This window comes from Catharus ustulatus, chromosome 5 (genome assembly GCF_009819885.2).
Source record: "Catharus ustulatus isolate bCatUst1 chromosome 5, bCatUst1.pri.v2, whole genome shotgun sequence".
NCBI classification, from domain to species: Eukaryota; Metazoa; Chordata; class Aves; order Passeriformes; family Turdidae; genus Catharus; species Catharus ustulatus.
In genome coordinates, this window is record NC_046225.1 from 47282943 (window position 1) to 47303744 (window position 20802).

The 20802-nt window shown below is 39.6% G+C and overlaps 1 protein-coding gene across 3 annotated transcripts in view; it reads right to left on the minus strand.

Moving 5' to 3' along the window:
* Window positions 1-20802, minus strand: part of CRACD (capping protein inhibiting regulator of actin dynamics) — a 133320-nt gene that overhangs the window by 45666 nt on the left and 66852 nt on the right. The window contains exons 3-4 of one of the 3 annotated variants that reach the window (XM_033059659.2): window positions 14795-14844; window positions 10883-10954 (exon numbers count right to left, since the gene is read on the minus strand). The exons of 1 other annotated variant lie outside the window; for it this stretch is intronic. In XM_033059659.2, the coding sequence (XP_032915550.1) occupies window positions 10883-10907 (25 nt within the window). In that variant the 5' untranslated portion in view covers window positions 10908-10954; window positions 14795-14844. The remainder of the gene's footprint in view (window positions 1-10882; window positions 10955-14794; window positions 14845-20802) is intronic. One more of the 3 variants, XM_033059660.2, reaches the window with a different exon arrangement.

Sequence of the window (20802 nt, forward strand, 5' to 3'; positions counted from 1 at the left end):
ACATAACCAACAAGATAAAACCTGCTTATTGTAGCTCTGGGCACAGTGATGCGTGTGAGACTTTTAGAAGGGAAGAGACCACAATAGCTTCTGATTCACCAACAAAATATTATGTAACAGAAGGAAGAAAGCTTTGTTTTTCTCGTGCAAAGCTTACTAACTCAAGTTATTAATGATGGGAGACCCTTTAAACACTTGATGCTAATGCAATAAAGAGATGTTGGATTGTCATTTCCATCTCAGAGAGAGAGGAAAAAAAAGAAAAAAAGAGGTAAAACATGGGATTCCCTCAGCACGTTAATTTCTTAGGTGGGAAAATTCCTGATTGAAAGGAGTCCTGGCCATGCTGCATGTGAAAAGATAAACCTCCCTAAGGCAAAGTTACTTCCCTGAGGCCCCATGTTAGAGCAGTCCAAAGTCCAAGGAGTACCATGTGCACTGGACAAACAGTCCCATTGCCCCTCCCCACCTACCAGAGATCATTTATACCTCCTGAAGGCTGCACAGGCTGCTGACAGACCAGTATTCTACACTCAAATCACAATTTCTAAGATCATTCTTTCAAGGGATTGTGTTACATGAACAGTTTTTCATGCCCCTCCAGCTAAATAAATCCAGTCAGCATTTTTAGATCCATACCACCTCCAGTTTTCCACTGGTGAGAGGAGGAGCATTTCACCATCACAGAAACTACTGTCTTACCACAGAAAATGTTAATTTTCATGAGGAGAGCATGAAACTCCTGTATTAAACCTCTTCAGTGATAAGGCAGAAAGTCTGGATGGCTGGAGGACTGGGATAACTGGGATAGAAATGAGCTGCAGTATTATGTACAAACTCATTCCTTTAGAGCCTATTGCTGAGATGTCCCAGATCAGCCAGAAATGGGTGAGAAGACAGATGTGACCACTCCAGCTGATCACAGGATAATTATAAGCCAGCACTGTGGTGCTGCTGCCAACGTGAAATGTCCTCCTTTGGAAAGGGCTCTGGGGAGTGGCAGGGGTTATTGCCCAAGCAAGGGGCTGGAGACTCACTAATAAATCACTAGGGGCTAATAAATCAAGGCTGTAAGAAAGGAGATACCTCCAATATATTTTAGATTGCGATTTGGAATTTTTTCCTTTATTTTTTAGGGGAAACAACAAACTAATGCATTACTGTGCACTATGGCACAAAACAAATTATCTCTTCAATGTCACATAAAGGCAATATTATTGGATAAAAATTTCATGTCATGGTGCAAAACTAAATGCATTATTTCTGCTTTTAATGCCTAACACAAACAGAGACCAGTACAGACACTCAGAGTGATTTTTTTTTTTTATTTTTGCACAGTTTTAGTGTATTTTACAATGACAAACATATATGAATTTTAAATTTGCACCTCAGACAAACTGCTATAATATTTTAGATAGGTCAGATTAAATGGAGAGAGTCAAATTTCCATTTTATAAATTTACTTACTCCCCAGTCATAAGAGTAGTTAGAGGGTTTTCTGGAAATTCTCAATATAAATTTTGAGTTAGGGCAGCTCCATGATGAAGTAATACATTTTTAAAAATTCCAACATAGTTCTACATGTAGTTCTAAATGAAGGGGAGGGAGATTAGGAGAAAGGGAAACCCCAACAATTACTTTATACCTGTGTGTTTTCTTTCAAAGTCCTGAATTATAAAGTGATACAGAAAACACAGGAGTAAAAGGAGTCTTATTCTAAGCAAATTATGAATTACTCCAGTGCACATATTAATTTAATAAGTTCATCATTAAATTTTCTAAGGGTCAAGCTGAACAGAAGGCAGTAAATCCGCCTCCCCTCCCCAGATTTAAGGAACTAAAATGCCAGGATCATCTCTAATTTTTGCAATGAATCACAAGACCCCTTATTTGAGCAACATGAAAGCCAAGCTAAATCTGACCTCAGGGTGAATGAGTCTAAAAGAACTAAACCTTGTGCTGAGCTCTGATTTCACAGAATTAAATCATGCTATTGTGGTTTACAGCTGTGTAGCAAAATAAAGAAAATAAACTATACCTTAAGAAAAGAGCTGCATAAACCATAGCAATCACAAATTCTCCAGCAAGCTTTGGTAAAAGCAAAGACCAAAGTCAATACTTGCATGGTGAAAATCACAGTGAAGAGAAGCATGGAGCTGGGAACAGTTCTGTTTTGTTAAGTGTTTGAGGTTTATTTAACTTCTGGAGGAAGCCAAACCTTAACTTCCTTATTGTGTTGGGCAAGGTGGACAGAAGGAATCATGGCACTCATTCCCCAGATTGGCATATCCCCAAAATATCACAGGAATTAACTTCAGCCAGCAGCACAGGGGCTGAAGATCCTGCTCTGTGTCCCACTCCCAAGGCTGGAAGCACTGTGCTGTCACATGGAGCCATCTCTGCTCCTGGAGCTGTGCAGAGCTGTGGCACAAGGACGCCTTTGGCTCCTCACTGCTCCCCCTGTGCCCTCCTGCTGCAGGCTTCCCTTTCCCAACCATCCTGCCAGCCACACTTGTTCCTGCTGACAAACAAATCCTCTGATATCGACACAAATTGTGGCCAGATTAAGATTTGGGGCATCTGTCTTGAGTCTGGGAAATTGCCTATTTAGCAAACATCAGGATTTTCATTGTCTGGGCAGCTTTCACTGCATACACAGGCCCAGATGATCATCCTCCTTAGGAAGAGCAGGCACTACACAGAGTTCTCTGTGTTGTTCAGGGACAAGGTTTGCCTTCTGGGAATGTCAGCAGGAGAGGATAGTCAGCTGCTTGCATAATGCCTGCAATTTCTCCTGTTCCTCTTGCATCTCCAGCATCACAGCCTCGCCTTGGCACTGCCCAGAGAACACCACCATGCTGCACTTCCACCTCTCCTGCTGACACTCCATTATTCCAGTCTGCTCTGGATCTCACTTTTGAGCACCAGGGTTAGACGGCCATTTCCATTTTTTTCAGAAATTGCCCATTTTTGTAACATAGGCCACTATCAGCTGAAGGATGAAATTGGTGTTTTAATATTAACTGGAATGCTATCCAAAAAAAGCTCCATCTGAGCCAGCACTTAACCAACACTCTTACCAGCAATTTCAGAAACAAGATTTTGAGCCGTTAAAAAGACCTTGGAGAGAAAACTGACCATAGGTATTAATCACTGATTATACTAGCATTGAACACACCTGACCCAGCTGCTCCTCACCCATCACCTGTTCCCATACAGTGAGCGGGCAACAGGCTAAGGCACAAAGGCAAATCTCAAACAACTTTTACACAGAAAGAGCACATTAAGGGACAGGACCAGGAACATGTAGCTGCTTTCCCACATCCACACTGGATGTTATATTCACCACCCAGGCCAGGCACAGACAAAAGATGCAAGTAAGACATTTTTGAGATTGAAAGAGGATACAAATCTTCAGATTGAAGTTCTGGCAACTTTCTCAAACACTAGATCTGCTTTAGAAAAGGAGCTTCTAATTGAGTCAATTCCTCATCATCAATTTAACAAAATATGCAGAATAATAAGGTGGAGGTGACTTGTTTGCCTTTGTTTTCCAGAATTAAAACTAGAGGAACAAGACATCACTTGAAGGGTTTACTGACTGGAAAACAGCGAAATCTGATGAAATGTTACCTTTTAGACCAACCTATAAATATTTAATAGATAGAAAGTCTTGAATAGTTTTCTTCTGATATTTGCAAAACTTAAAATATTCACTTCATAGAACACTTGGATGTATTTTGCCATCACAGTTATTTGGCTAACACTGAGTATATTAACACTAATAAGTAGAAGCAGTGTTATTTTAAATGTCAGAAAAGTGAGATTTCTACTCCAAACAGAAATATCAAGAAAGGGTTCTTTATAAATTCTGAAACATCAAAATGGAAAAAAAAATCCATCATACCACTCTGGTGCTAAATGAAATCTCCCCCTCTGCTCAAGGCTATGAAGCTAGAATAAAATTAATTACTCACGAAGAAGCATAATTAAAGAGAAGAAAAGCAGCCATCAAGAGATGATACTCAAGCATTTATAAACCCAAACTTTTAAAAAATCTAAAACAATTCAAATAAAAAATGGCCTTTGTACAAAAGCACAACTTTCTCTATTCCTGAACTAAGACAACCAGATATTTCCTTTTGAAACGTCTTGCCTTTAGGTAGCGAAAGCAAAGAGAAAAAACTTATTTCCTATTTTAATGCCATTTTGGTTCCAGGCGAGGATTTTCCCGGCCAGGATGTGACTGATCACACTAATCACACATAGTCTCACTGTGCTGAGAATACAGAGCATTATCATCATTATACTGGTGAAATACATCAAATTTAGCCACACAAGGTGAACAAGATTTAACTTCACTGAGAAAGGAGACAGCTCTGAAACATCACTTACCCACATTGGAATTTATTTACCATGTACTACGTGCCAGAACAAAGAATGGAGGGGACTCAGGTGGCCAGGCAAATCACAGGGTCCCATGTGCTGGTGAGGATGGTTAAACATAACAACAGCCAAGGGAATTTAATGCATTGTGGATTGCAGCATATGACAACACGGTTGGCCGTTGAGTGACGACTGTTCAAACATGCAGTTTGTAAGCCTTGGAAAGACACTGGGAGTGCAGGTTGTGCCTGTCATAATCTGAGGGGCTGCAGCAGCTGTGACAGCCCCAGCGACCAGCCAAGTGCTGTGTCTCATCATGCAACATCACTCCAGAAAATGTTACTTGTGCAGGGTGTCTGTTGGCACATCAGACACCTTCCAGCTGCTCCAGTCCAATGGCAAGAGCAAGGAAGAGAAATCCTGTCCCAGGGTCTGTCTGTCTAGCGTGGATGGAAGCTCAGGTCCATTTCAGCAGCTCTGAATTTCCTAGCTGCTGAAGCAAATTTTGGGTCCCTGCAAGCAGCTTGGTACAGGACTGAGTGTCCAATTAAGGGAAGTTCACAATGAGAGTAGAGGAAGCCCATGTTGGCCAAACTGCATTTATCTCCCTTCCTTAACTGCTTCTCTGCCATCACACACTTCTTTACACCCTGCATAAACATCCTTCCACCTGATATCCCTGCTCTACTTGTAAAACTCAAGGTCCACTCACTGTAAAAAATATCAGAGAGCCGGTTTGGGAAAGGGCTGGGGCCAGAGGAGAGAGGCGAACACTTACTGAGTTTTAACTTTTACTTGCTTTGCATCTATTATTAACATCCTAGACTGTATCCCTCAGTAGCTGAATCAGTGTTTTTCCATCTCTGTAAAGCATCACCTATGGTTACAGTAACACGTGAAAGTTTCAAAAGGATTGTGACAGTGCAAACATAATAAACAAGATGAAAGTTTTTAAGTGTAATCAGTTTCCATTATGTGACCAACCATCCTCAAGAGATGCTCACATCTCTCTCTGTGATACATTTTGACAATTGAAACTTTGTTCACATGAACATTTCTGAAAGATTTGTCAAATATGAGTATGGAAACAACCATAGCTGTGGGCTTAGAGAAGAGGAAAAGTGACACATCTAAAAGTCCTCGGTGAAGAGAATAATCATTCCAGTGCTCTGTGTTGGCCCTATATTAGACGCCCAGAACTGCATACCAACTTTTCTGCTGCATTTTCAGAAAAATCCTAATGCTCTAAATGACTGTGCTAATCTTGATCATTCCTTCAAAGAGCAGAGCTAAAGCCCAAAAGCCATATGTACAGTAACACCCACCCAGGACAGCCAGAGCAAAAAACCGTTTAATTTAGATACATGAAATGACAGCACTGTCAACAATAGAAGGGTAACATTACATGGTGCACAAATTAAGCTCAGGCTTCTCCCGCCCCTTCACCCCTCTTTTTGACTTTTTTCAGGCTAAGTTCCGCATATTACATGGAAGAAAGAAAAATGCCAGTTGTGGGGCAGGAATACATTGTAATGCCAATGCAGAATATCATCTCCTCCAGGATTTTTCCACCAGAGGATATGCCTCAATTGCAAGAAAAAACACATTCCCTCCTTTTCTTTTTCCTGCTCTTACACTGTAGATTGTTTGAAGACAAACCCTAAAATTACTGAACATATCAGAAAAAAATAGGACACTCTCCAAATATTCTGAGTTTTAGTTGGGTTTGATATATCAGGTATGTCTCTATGGTAGAGAGATGACATATACCACAGGATATGGATTGATCACAATGTGTTTTCAGAAAACATGCAACTGATCTGCTGCATCACCTGAGAAATCACTGTTATTGATGTTCCAACAAATGCTGAATTAAAATGAGTGCAGACACTTGCACATACATATAACTTATCATATAGTTGCATACAGCAGATCACTGATGAATTTGGAAGAAAAAACTAAAAGACTTCTGGAAGAATGCATACCTGGCATTATATGTATATATGTATATATATTCATTTACAGCGGGGCAGCTGCTACTTACTTTTAAGGTGCCAGTTTGGAAATCACAGTCACACACATGACTAAAAAATGTTAAAATATCTGTACTTGGGTTTGCTAAACAGATTCCTGTAAGGGCATCACCCACATTGCATCCTAAAGCTTCACTAACGATAAGGCAGTCCAGAGAGTATCTGGATAGCCACTTAATCGAACAAGAGAAAACAAGACAGCAGTGAGATTTTGCAGAATCATAGAATCATTTAGGTCGGAGAGGACCTTTGAGATCATCAAGTTTAGCCAATAACCTAACACCACCTTGTCAACTACACCATGGCACTGAGTGCCACATTCAGTCTTTTCCTTAACACCTCCAGGGACTGCGATGCCACCACCTCCCTGGACAGCCCATTCCAATGCCCAATCAACCCTTCTGTGAAGAACTTCTTCCTAATGTCCAGCTTAAACCTTCCCTGACTCAGCTTAAGACCATCCTCATGTCCTGTCACTGGTTGCCTGGGAGAAGAGATCCACTCCCACCTGGCTACAGCCTCCACTACTTTGTAATAAACAGCTACTTGAATGCTTCTTAAAAATATTTTCACTAAGTTCTTCTAAAAGCGGAGGGAAGTGTTTTCACCAGTTTGATTTAAATAAAACATTCAGAATAAAATGCAAAGGGACACTGGATGGAAGCTGAAAGGGCCTATCTACCTGTATCTGCTCCTCCCCAAGGTGCCTGGGGGATCTGCACATCCATGTGACTGATAGCCAGCTGCAAGCCTTGCCAACTGGCCAGTGTTTCAGCCTGGCAGCACTAAAGGCAGCCCTCTGCTGCATGCACACCACGTGCACTGCACATCACTGTAAAGGAGGCCAAAAACCCCTAACCAAAGGATTTGAAATCAGCCAGGACCAAGAAACAGGGAAGAAAGGATGGCTGCTAAAATGCATGCAAGGTCCCAGGAATGATCAGAAGATACAGCATTCTTGTAATTCCTTGTTATAGCAAAAGTTTACTTAAACTGTCTGCCACAAAACTTCCTGTAGAAACGTCCTCAGAGCCTTCAAGAAACAAACTCTCTGACAGACATCTCCCTTTGCAGCCATGGTGGAAACTCAGTGCCTACAGCAGGATCCCAAGCAGCAGCTCTGAACACCTCTGGGGAGCACACAGAGGCATCACCAGCATTACTTGTCCTCCACCAGAACCAGCCCAAAATGGAGGGGGAAGGGGACTTACTTTGTTTTGTTTCTTTTACTGAAAAGAGTTTTTGTTCCAAGATCCAGAGTGGGGAAAAACAAGGTGGCTGTAAGCCCCTCAAAGGTGTTTATGGGCAAGGGCACAGCCTTTGAGGCAGCCTTGCCAAACCAGGACTTGCTCTGCTCTGCTGGAATGGGCCCCATGCCATAGCCTGTAAGTGTAGAGGACCTGACCTCACTGTGAGCATCTGTGTCTCCCTGCCCTGCCCTCCTGGACCATGCCACCAGACAGGTAAGGTTTGTTTGTACCTGTTCTTCAGGATACCCCAAGCACCCTCAGCAGTGTCAGCCTCTTATTACCCTCCAGCACCCGAGTCATCAGCTGGGGCAAGCCACAGAGCAGCTGGTCATCCCTGCTCTAGGCTGTGCTGTGAAATGGGACAGGCACTCTGCTCTACAGGATAAAGAGGACACCTCATTTAGGGAAACAGCATTCCAGAGTAAGAATTAAAGGTAGTCTGTCATGGGAGAATAGCATGAATAGCTTGCATCTTTAGAGTAAGACGACAAGATTTTAATCTCACTATCTTGTAAGAAACCAATAAAAAGGGGGACAAAAGTCAGCTGGGTTGAGATGTCTAATTAGTTCATGAAGCATTTTACTGGAAGTATAATTTTACAGGTATAGCAAAGCGAGAGGTACTAATTAGTTGAAACTCATTAAGTGTAAGTTGTTTAGTAATTTAGGAAAAATGAATGCAGACATGGCAAGGTTGGTACAGACAAGAATTCCACGAAGCTGAGTGTCACATTTCCAACAGCAGCTAGTCTGCTCAAGCAGCAGAGGAGTAATTTGCAATTCAGTCCTGACCCACGGGGACAGGCAGGCAGACCATGCATTCCAGCTTTTCTGAAAGAAATATTAAAAGACAAAAATAATGAATGCCTTCACTACAAATGACCCGGTGAGACAAGTAGTGTCTGTCTCCACCCATGAGCTATTAAAACTTTGTGTTCCATCTATAGAAAGCATTATTATCCTAAGTAGAGAGATTTTGACTGTATAAATCAGCTGTGTTCACATTCTCATCTTTCAGATTTCTGCTAATACTTATGCAGGAGTAAGGTAAGTCATACTTACCTCTCTATAAAATGTATCCTTCTTCGCGAAACAAATAAATAAACATCCAAGATATTACCGGCAAGATTTTAATTGCATAATATTTTCAAAACTTGCTTTTTACCCGGGGAAGTTTGTTGAGTGGTAAGGAGTTCAGAAACCATTGCACATACGAGCCTAGAAAAGGGACTTAAAGACAAAGACAAAATAAAGTCCTAGCAGGGAAGCAGGTTCTGTGAACAAGACCACCAATGTGCAGAAATATCATCCCTCATTCAAGCTGGAAGGCTGGCAAAGTGTAGATTTTCTGTACCTTTCTGCTTTTATATAATTTGTGAAACACAATGAGAGAAACCATTTGTAATTCAGCTAATCCTTTTTCAATTGCACAAGGCAGTGATTATAGGCAAAGGTTTCTCACAACAGCAACTTTCAGACAAGTGTCACAATGACATTGGATCAGACTCATCCCCTACAACTGTCTGCCAGGGCTTTTTTAGCCTTTATGGTAGTACTATACAGAGATCCACCACAAACCCAGTGTAAGGCAAGACAGCAATGCACCATTTTACTTGGTGGTAACTGTAGGCCAAATGATTCCCTACAAAAGCAGGCACCACATTCTGGGGAAGTCTGGCCTGGAATTCGCAGCTCAGTTATGGTTTAACTAATAATAGCTAATACAAGTGTAAAAGCCACATGAGAAACAGTTTCCTTCCCACAGTCCTCTGGTAATGCTGCCTACAAAAAGAAAACTAAAAAAGCCTGAAAATTCACAAAAGTAAATTCTTTTCTTTGTACTGAATGGACATGCTGTACTCCCACTCCTTCACAAAGGAAGTTAAGAGCTTCTTTGTGTCAAGCCTACTCTCTTTTTCTCCACAAAATAGAAATGAAAAAGCCATGTGAATTATTAACAGATGACAACAGAGAGCTAGCCAGGTATTTCAAACACTTGTGTCTCTTCTTCCTACATGCATTCCTCAACAGTACATGCAAAGTAAGTCTTCTTACTACTTCCATCATTTAAATCTGTAATTGGAGCTGATTAAATAACTTGTTGAGAAGTAAAGGCTGTTCTTACATTCCTTTCTTTCTGCTTTCTTTCCGTGGGAGAGCATTCAACCTGTCTGTCAGTGACAGAGGGGCTTCATGCCTTGCTCTGAAGGGCACTTGGTGATCAATTTTCCCCTCTTATTGCCTTTTCAGTACCACAAGCTCATGCAGAACATCGTGCAATCCACCATTTACTTCTGAACTGGAATAGACATACAATGGGGAAATCTGAAAACAGACTAAAGTTTTAGTCATATTACAGTGTTAACCATCACCTTGTGGTAAAAGCAAGTCTTGTTTGTTGTAAACACTTTGGATGTCCCCTCATGCCCAAACTCCCCCTCCCCAACACCCCCCCAAACAAAGAGGCAAACAGGACACCACTACATGAATCCAGCACCATTGCTTGACAGCATGCTTGCTATTTACACATAAATACAAACTTAACAGTGCTTCAGTCCATTCACATTTAACTCCAATAAATTCTGAATTTGTTGAAGAATCCCTGCAAATCCAATGCAAAAAAAAAAAAATGAAATTATGTTAAGTCAGTATCAGAGCAACTGAAAGATATTTGAGAACTGACATAGGAAAACCTATCAAAACTAAAGCTACAGTAGTAAGTTTTAAAATAACAAACTTTTTGACAACTTTGAAAAATAATCCAGATGACCATAAAAAAGCATGTATTTTTCTATTTACTTAAAAATTTACATCTATAAATTCTAAACATTCGTCAGTCAAAAAGAACATTTCAAAAAGTATGGTAAAGCACAGCATCTGACATAGCACAAATGGAGGAGTAAAGTTTCCCACAGTGAAGCAGAAACCCCCCAAGTGATGCCTCAGGGAATTACCTGCAAAAACATTAACCAGAATAACCTCTCTGGTTTGAATCTGACTGTGCTTCACACATACACTCTTTATTCTACCTGCCATAAAAATGGACAAAAGCAGCACATACATTAGCAGCAGCTCCTGCTCAAAAACAAGAAGCACAGCACATTCCCCCCTCAGCCAGCTCCCCGCTGAAAGTGTTCCAGACTAAGCCACAAAAACTGAACAGTGAGCTTTTGAATGACAGGACATCATGTGCTCCATCAGTCAAGTACTTACAAGGTTTCTTAAACAAATTGATCATGCCTACAATTTCAGACGAAGTCAGAGAAACTTCAGACTTGATCTTCTCTGAGGAAGAAACAGAAGCCATGAAATCACCAAAGAGAAGGACTTGTTTGGCTATTTTTGTTGCAATTTTAAAGAGAGCTCTGAAGGACATATTGTAATGTGATAGGAAGCTTGTAGGAAAACAGCCTTACAAATTAAGCTGGGCATGTATTTCAGCATTCTGTTCTTATTTAGCACTTTCCCTGTGGGAAATGCTAAGGGAGGTTTCAACTAATAGCAGCCAACATGATTTCAGATTGATAGATAAGACTTCCCAGCTGATCTTTCTTTTGGAATAGTAGTTTATGGGACTGCTTTTTGCTCAGTCCTCTCCAACCACAAAGCCAAAAACATCTTACCTTTCCCACAAGGGCAGTGTGGTATACTGGGACTACTAGGCAACCCTTTATAGGCGCTATGAATAGTGCCAGTGGTTTTTAAAAAAATTAAGAAAAATCCTGATATTATATTATCCATGTTTTTATCTTTACAAGTACAGTTTAATGTCAATAACTACCATGACATGTGGAGGCTGTGTTTTCCAAGAAAATTTGTGCTAGCCACCAGTATTTCCTGAAACATCCTGTAGTACCATGAAAGGGAGACGAGCATAAGCAGTCTATATCATTCATCATGAAAGAAGCAACAATGATGTAAATTCCTCTTAGAAAGCAATAAAGTTTTGGATAAATCCTAGAAGGGCTTCATTATGTAGTTCTCAGACAACACTGGATGAGCCAAATCCTACTACAGTACCACTCTGTGCTCTGCATAGAACTTCCCATGGCTCCAGTAGCTCCTTTTGCAGAGATGCCAGTCCTCCACAAACAGATCTAAGCAATCAGGGCTTAAGGGAAAATATATCCAGGAAAGCTAGGCTCCCAGATCTGTAGTTTGGTAGAGAAATGGGAGATCTAATTTTCAAATCTCCTGGGAACCAGGTAGCTTATCATGCAGTAAAATCCTCTACAGGAAATTAATGCTTTAGTGATGCGTTTTTGGATCTTGCTTGGTGTTTGTTCAAAATCCAAAGACCAGAAACAAGTTCCTAAGCTTAGGCCTTCATAACCCAGAGGTGTTTAGACCAAAAAGTTTTTCATAGAAAGTAAGATCTAGACAAAATCGTGCTTTCTCATTGCGAAACCAAAGTTTATGGTTGTCATCTAGTTTCAGCAGAAGTCCTTGGCATTTTCATATCAATTGCAGAGACTCTTGAAGCAAGATAAAGCCTTCAACAGAGTGGAATTTTAATTAATCTATTGTACACATAGCATTTAATAGTATCTGATTTCTCAAATCTCTCTCTGTGTCAATTAAAAATAGTGTACATGGAGAAACACTGAAGAATCCCAGGCTCCTTAGCAGTCCCTTTTTTCAAAGCACTGCAAATGCAGACATACAGAACAATTCCCTTAAACACATACAAATGGGATTGAACTGGAAATGAGAGAAGATAAAATAAAGAGCTTGAGAGTAATATCCCCCTATTGCTTTCTCCTTTGAGGTATCTCATGCAGATTTTTTTTTGCACATATACCAAGATTTACATGTAATAATGACTTCAGTAACTTCTTTCTTTAGGGACAGTTTTTATTTCACCAATGATACAGTCTCAGGAACCAAGAGAATGACTTTCACCAAATTTAATTTGTAATTAAAAAGAGCTTAAAAAAAAAAAAAGGAGAATAGAAAGATGAAATTGCTCTCGTCTGACAAAATAGATGGCTTTTTGACCCATCTATTAGGGCTACTTTTTTCACTCCAACAGCTGACAGCCCAAGATTCTCTTCAGTAAATAAACCACTTCACCTCACCTAGCCCACTCAAGTCTTCCTCCCGCAGCACAATGCTGGATCTAGCATCCCTCCAAATAGCCGGCAAGACAGGATTAATTAAGACATGAGAGCTTACAATAGGGCTGGGGACCATTAAAGGCTACACAGGTACCTGAGCAACGCTCTCTGGACTCAGGTGTGGTCACCATCCTGAGCACATTCTGCAGCTATTCAGGTCCTTTCCCTTTCAAACCCCATGACTAAGATTCCCCGGGTGAATATTACATTACTGAAAAGCACTGGTGTTGAGAGGTACCTCTCCTAGAGGCACTACCTAATCTAGCATCAAAGTTGGAGGTGCACGAATGACCACAAAACTGCCTCCTAGCTGAGGACAATTAGTAGTGTTTAATCATCGCACAAGGTTATCAAAGGACTTTTTGTACCAGCAGAAGAGAAGCAGCATCACTCAGACAACAGGCATGAAGGTAAGTGGTGGACAATCTGCTAATGCAGAGGCAGAAACCACTCTCCCCATAACTTCCTAATATCAGCTTTATCTCAGTCACACCCAAACTGCCTGCTCCCAGTGTCACAGCCTTTCTCTGTGTAAGCAGGGATGAAAACTGAAACATACAGTAATTTCACGATTATAAGCCGCACTGAGTATAAGCCACACTTCCGGGTGACACCAACTTTTCATTCTTTGTCCATACATAAGCCACACCCGATTATAAGCCGCACGTTACAATACAGAGTGTGATAAAAGGTATCTATTCTATCACCATCTGTTGAGGGTGGGGGCAGTGATCCTTATCGCCATGGGAGATATTATCTGCTAATGGGCCATCCATTGAAACCAGGCGGGGCATTGTTCTTTATCTTTTCACAACCCATCCTTCCTCCAGAGAGTTGTCTTCTGCTAATGGCCCATTCAGTCCCACTGCGTCACTGATAAAATTACTGCATCCCATTGGAAGTTGCTCCAGCCAGGGGGAAGAGCCCAGCTTTCTTACCAAGATAAAAACAGAGGTTTTGGGACACTAAGGGATCCCCTTTCTCCACTGGACTCCAGAGGAAAACCGGATTTTTCCACATCACCACTGGACCTCCGGAGGGAAACTGCACCTTCTACAGGAGCACTGCTTCAACTGAATCACATCTGTCACTGCAGGAGGATGCAGCCACCATTTAATGGGACTGCTACCAACACCCTGCCTGACGGGGTGTCAGGTTGTACTCTGACTTTGTCAGGGTTTGGAGTTTGTTTCTTTGTAGTACTGTATTTCTATTTTAATTTCCCTAGTAAAGAACTGTTATTCCTAATTCCCATATTTTTGCCTGAAAACCCCTTGATTTCAAAATTACAATAATTTGGAAGGAGGGGGTTTACATTCTCCATTTCAAAGAGAAGCTCCTGCCTTTCTCAGCAGACACCTGTCCTCCAAACTAAAACAGCAACTTTTTGTTCTTTGTCCATATATAAGCCGCACCTGATTATAAGCCGCACTTTGGGTTTGGACCAAAATTTTAGTCAAAATGGTGCGGCTTATAGTCGTGAAATTACTGTAAGTTTTTGTTACACATCAAAACATTAAATGAAAGAGGATTAAAAGGTGAAGTGACAAAAATCAAGCAATGCAAAGTTTAAAGAAAAAAAAATATTTTCCTTCCATTTTCTTACATGCAAATAGGTTTTAATAGCTGAAAAGTGTATTGCAACAGACATTTAAAGGTCTAGTTTTCCCCCAAATAACTCCAGTTCATGTAAATCCTGTAAAAAATTTACGCACATAGTGTGTTTCACTTTTACACCTTATGCAGACTGCAATTAAATAATTTGCATCACTGAATTGGTAGCAATGCCATGCACAATGCTAAACTGAAATTTTTCCCCTCTCTTGCCAGCTTAATTTATTTCAAATTTCATCTTGATTTATTTTCAATGCAACCGGAAATGGAGGCAGTGGGACTTATAAAAGCTTGTTATATATAATTGTAGATATGGAGGTTATTGATGCAAGCGTAGACTTGGCACAGGAATTAAACCTTTAACTCAGGAAGCACACTTCGTCAGAAAACTTACCTGGTTGTTAAAAACCCCACAGGTCACCAAGTCACTCAAGTGCTCCAAAGCTAGTAAAAGAGATCAAGGGAGAATGGAGAGAATGAAACCAAACAAAACCCACTGGAGCCAGGAAGTTTCAGATGAGTGGCTAATGGTACAAAAGATGAGATGTATTATTTAGAGAAACATTTCTCACAGGAACTAGTCAGGAGGTGACAGAGAGTTCTTAAGCAAAGTAGTTGAAATCTTGTTTCTCATGTGTCCCTTAAATGCTGGAGGTCCAAATGGAAAAACCTTCAATTTATCATAAAAAAACCTGTCAGTAGCATTTGCAATGTAGTCATCAAATCTCCTTCTTCAAACAAGGTCTACTAAGTATGACCAGCAAGGCTGCCTGGAGCCTGCTGAGTGAGTTTTGAGAAAGAGTTCTTTTGTTTCCTCAAGAGAGGACAGGTGCCTCCCTTTCAGACAAACAGTCCCAACAGCACAGTCCTCAGCAAAAACTAAAACATAAAGGGTTGAAGGGAGCAGCATCTCTCTGGAGATGTGCACCTCTGCCCCGGAGCAAGCACAGATTGCAGAGTGCACACTAACACATCCCATGACATGCCCTTCTGAAGGCAGACAAGGAATACCATTTGTCAGAGTTTTCAACTTCTCTGAAGTGCTGACTTTGTGCAAGCAAAGGCAAAATGATAATTTTTTTAATGTCTTTACCAGAAGTCTCAGTTGGAGTGAAGCATGTCTTGCATTAATCATCCTTCCATCAAAATGAAATCTGATAAGTATTGCTTATCTTTTTGAGCCACAAACCCTCTTTAATATTGCTCTATTATTGTCTTATCTATGAGCAGCTAAATTTCTGCCAGGTTGGTTTAACTAACCAACTTACATTGCTGTGATTCTGACATTTCAAAAAAAAAAAATCTTACACAACCAGAGCAGAAATAAAAACACTTGAACAGCTCAAAGAGTAGAGCTGAATAAGGAGCTCTACAAAACAGGAACAAATTTAGGAACAATGAGGTCACCTCACACCTCAACACACATGAACATATTCTGTTCACTCAAATAGCTTCACATTTTAAAGAGACAGAAGCATTTTCAATGGTTCAGCTAATTAGAAAATAATGAGCACAGAACAATACCATCATGTGTTCCTCTTCCAGGTTTCTCCTGGCTTGACAGATGAAGAGAGAACTAAAAAGGGTGAAAAATGCTCCCTCCCCCCAGTGTCCTGCAAGTGAGACACCCTTAATCTGGGCGTGTGGTTGCAGCTCCAGAGCATCAAGCAATCGTGGGCATTTAGGGTGCTTCAGAAACATCTTGTGCCTGCTCAAGCACTCAGGTGTTACTGTGGTGGCAGCTTGAAAGGTCTGCTTCTCATCAGGTATTCTGGCTTTTCAGCCTTTCTTATTCCAGAAATCTGCAGTTCGTTCTTTGCTTGGCAAGGAAGAGACATACTGTTAGCTTCCCTCCACACTGTCAAGTCACACAAGGTAAAATTAAGAGCCACAAGGTCTGGCAGTGCCAGTGTTAAGGGATTCTTGGCTGTGCAGAGGAGGTGAGGGCCAGGGAGAGGCAAGGAGACCCAAGTTCAAGTGACTAAAGATGAATGAACAACCAAGAAGTAGTCAAGAAAGTGAGGGATCCACACAAGCTTAAATCACCTTGACTATTCATCAGATGGGTAATATCTGTGCAGCCAAGAACTGGGTTGTTTGTGTTTTGGATTTTTTAAAAAAGCAGACCCAGAGACCATGCCTTTTTTTTTTTTTTTTCTTTTTAATATAGAGAGAGGAGTGCAGCAGTCTCCATCAAATAAGAGGAAGTTCTAGATGTCAAAATTATTCAAAAAGCACGACTACCTACTGAGATAAAGCATGACAGTGCTATCCCTAAAAGGGAGTTGGTATCTAAGCAAACACAGATTGGAATCACTGACTCATCCACCCTGGGCCTGTAAGGCAAATGGGTGAAGGGCTGACAGAAGGAAGAAAGGGGAGAGGAAAATAAGGAGGCATAGAGAATTTAAACAATATTAGCTACAAGTGAATCCTAAATAAAGATTAGAATCACTGCCTAGTGGATTTTGGGTCTTGTGAAGCCATGGTCATGAAGTTAGCAGAAAACTGGCAGTTCACCATGCATGATGACTTTTATGAGGAAAACTTTCAGCAGCATTTTAACTTTAAAGAGCTACCATTGCATAGTTCTTCCAAGCTTCTTAAAACATAAGGAGAAATTGGCATAGTTCTTCCAAGCTTCTTAAAACATAAGGAGAAAATGGCATTTAGTGGAAGCATCTGAAAATCCCCACTCACATTTCATAATTAACCCAACTATCTGTTTTAATATAAACAAGAAGTCTTTCACAAATTTCTACTGTTTATACATCCTGCTGACTCCAACACAATCAAGCATTCCTAAGGAAGGTGAATAGCCCAAGTCTTTTTTGCTGCCCTCCTGTGATAAATATTACTAGTGGAAGGATCTAGGATGATCATGTTCATCTAGCTTTTAGTTAGTTGAATATAGATTACAAATCTTCAAAGCTAGAGAAAGCACTGTTAACTTCTGCTTCTGTAACTAGTTCTTAACACAGGTCAGATTTCTTTATAGATTAAGAGGCATTTCAGTCTTCTTAGGAAATGTTTTAACCTTTTCAGCATTAAGGTTTCCGTAAGAAAGTTCAGTATGTCTTCATTCCTACATATTCTGTTGAGCCCCTCTACAGAATGAATTGTAGGCTTTTCCATTTACAACTTTGTATAGACAACACAAAGGCTATATAAATCTCCCTTATGCATCTAATATGAGTTACAAGTAACTAAGCTATTGAGGATAAGGATTGCCTTTCATTTTCATGTGACAGTCTTTCAAAATGTATTATCAGGCCTGTAAACTCCTAAAGTTGCTGGGCCAGTTCCCCTGGAAAAGTCCAAGTATCCATGAGGGCAGCCTATTTAATCATTTCAGCAGAAGTAAAATATATAGTTAGTAATATTTTCACTAACAATTTCTGAAACTAAGACACCAAATCCCCAGCTGAAGGATTCAGTTTAATTTACCTGTAAGCAACTTCCTGAACTGAATTATTTCGTTCATGATCTAGTTTTCCATAATTCCTTCCTGTATTTCTATCACTGGAGGTTTCCTTACTGCAGCTTTGTTTTTATACCTTGGCAGGGGAATTCCAATAAGTTTAGGAATAGAAAAGATTACATACGGAATCCTTAAAGATAGTTTTGCCTTTCAGTACGAAACTTTAATTTTTGAAGAGAGGCTATAGAAGAATGAAATGAGTAGGGTTGTTAAGGAGTCTCTGAGTGTTTTCTATGACAAAATGTGGCCAGGCAAAGTTTAGATTCAGTATCAGGATAAGTTTCTAAACAGAGTATATTATAAAACTGGATGCATACATGAAGTGCAAATACATTCACCTTAACAAGGTACTCAGAAATACAATAAAATTAACAGTTCTACACTTAAAAGAGGAAGACAAGATAAATTGAATACCATATTGCTTCTTAGAGACAGTTTCTAGGACTCTATTGTTCAAATACTAGAATTAAGCTGATCATTGCTACAGCTTGAAAAAATGGGAAAGAAAACCAAAAAAGAAAGGGAAGTAAGGAAGAAAGCAGTAAGTCAATCCCTGATGTAAAAGCCCATAACTTAGAATTCCTACACAAATACTTGGGTCTTGTTATCCCAAGTGTTCATTCAGATATGCTCCAGGTTATGTAAGACACTGAGTGACCCACTTGCCGTGAGAAAGAGCTGCAAGACCAGCCTGGTCAGATCTATGTTTTTGAGACACAAGCAGATTCAGACATAAGCAGATCCCTTGCAGTAATGTATGAGGAAGGAAGAGGTTTCCTCTGTAAAAAAACTGAAAATGTGTTCTGTCTCTTTAATTTACAACTAAAAATGCAGTATTACAGTACCTGAATCATCAGTACCCAGTAGACCAGACTGAGTATTTTGGTTAGTATCTCTTTTAGCTACAACCATGGGTTTTTAAATGGGTGTTTTCAGTTTGGGTTTGTTGGGTTTTTTTTTGTTTTGTTTTGTTTTGTTTTTTTGTTACTGAAACAAGAAATATAGCACAACACATTTCTATCACCACTGAGATTTCAAAAATCAAACACATTGTAAATTCTTCCTTATCTTTAAACCATGCACTAAAGTGGCTTACATTTTAGGCTGACTTGGAACAATGCAGTAGCAGCATTGTGAGGCTACCACAGTCATTACTTCACATTTCAGCTCTTTATCATGTGAAAATTATAGCTGCTCTTCATAACAAGGGCCAGCAAGTAAAACCTCCAAGAAATTTCAGAACTCTGTAATAAGAAAGTCACATTGTACAGAACATGTTCTTCTTCATACTGTCTGCATTCCTTTCTCTGATCACTAACGGAAACTAGTGACATTAAATGTTTATTTAATAAATACTTTAATTATAAGTAGCATTTCTATTTAACACAATAAACAAATAGTGCCATACATGAACACTATATTAGATAGCTTAATAGTATTAAACAGTATTATAGTATAAGTACTCTATTAGCTACCTGAATGCTGCAGAAGCACAAGGATTTACAAGAGCTTATTTTCTTCAGATTACATTATCTAGTTGCATGTTTTCCATACTCTAAATTTCACCAAAGAATGAACAACTACTTTAATAGGTTCAATAAAATATACTTTTACTATGTTGTGTTACATAGGAGCATTTTAATGTCACATTGTATCTTCTAGATCTGAAAAATACGACAGCCATTAATAATTACAGCATTTGTAAAACATAGATTAAAATAACAGTTTGAAAGTCCTTGAAGAGCTTTTCTAGGGAAATTTGCCTATGGTTTATATATCTTTTGTTCTCTTGCTTCATCTACAGAACCAGTCTTTGGTTTTGGGAAGAAGTCCCACTTTTGGACAACAATACATGCAATATAGAAACTACATAAGACACAAAACAGCACTTTAGCCTGAGTTTTGTCAATAAAAATCAATCACCTTGGTAGGATCCTGCAGTGGACCTTGTCTTGGATCACCTCTACTCTCAACTCAAAACACTACAGATCTCCAAGGAGCTTTTTAAAAGCTGCCTAAGTCTATGAGCTGCATTTCAGCTGAGAGATTCATTTGGATGTAGTGGAAGAAGGTCACAGGGAATTTCAAGTCCCTGAATACAGACCAGATAGTCAGACTGCTGCCATAACAGCATTTAACATGACATTTCATAATTAGCTCTGATAAATACTTGGGTTTCTTTTCTGTTTAGAATTTCATGAAGAGCTTCTCTCCATCCTAGTCAGCCACTGAAGCCCAGGGTTATAGCTCAACAAAGCACTAAGCCATAGTGAAATTAAGCACATAAGTGTCTTTTCCTGACTTTTCTAAGGTTATTTAACCACTGTTAGATGCCTAAGGCAAAACATCACAAGCACATATATCAAATTAACAAAGTCAAATCAGGATTTGTGTTAATTTTTCCTGTCCTAATCTTATGAATCTGAATTCCTAAGTACTCTTAAGATGCAAATTTGAACTTTAAAACGGTAATGTAGGAAGGAGCAGCAATGAAAAAAGTATTACCATCCTTTAATTGACCCAGTTCTAAAAGTAGTAGAGGAAGAATAAATCACCTTTTGCCCTCAGATAATTTTTCCTACAGTACTCTTCATTGATATTCTCTCAGAATTCAGCATAGAAGAAATTAAAACAATGTAGTCTAGAGAATTACTAAACCCGAATCAATTGTTGTCAGCAAGATCACAAAAATAACAACCAAAACTGAAGCCAATTCTAATTTTGCAAACATGTTTTCTGGCCTTGAGAAAAAATTGCCTTGTCAGAAGAAATTCTGAAAACATTTAAAAAACTCAAGAATCATCAAGTTTCACAGTTTGGACCCCATTTTAAGACATAAACTGCTTCAAAATACTTCTTGTGAGCATGGAAATATTGCTTAAAACTAATCAATCTAATTAGGAAAAATTATTTCAATTCCA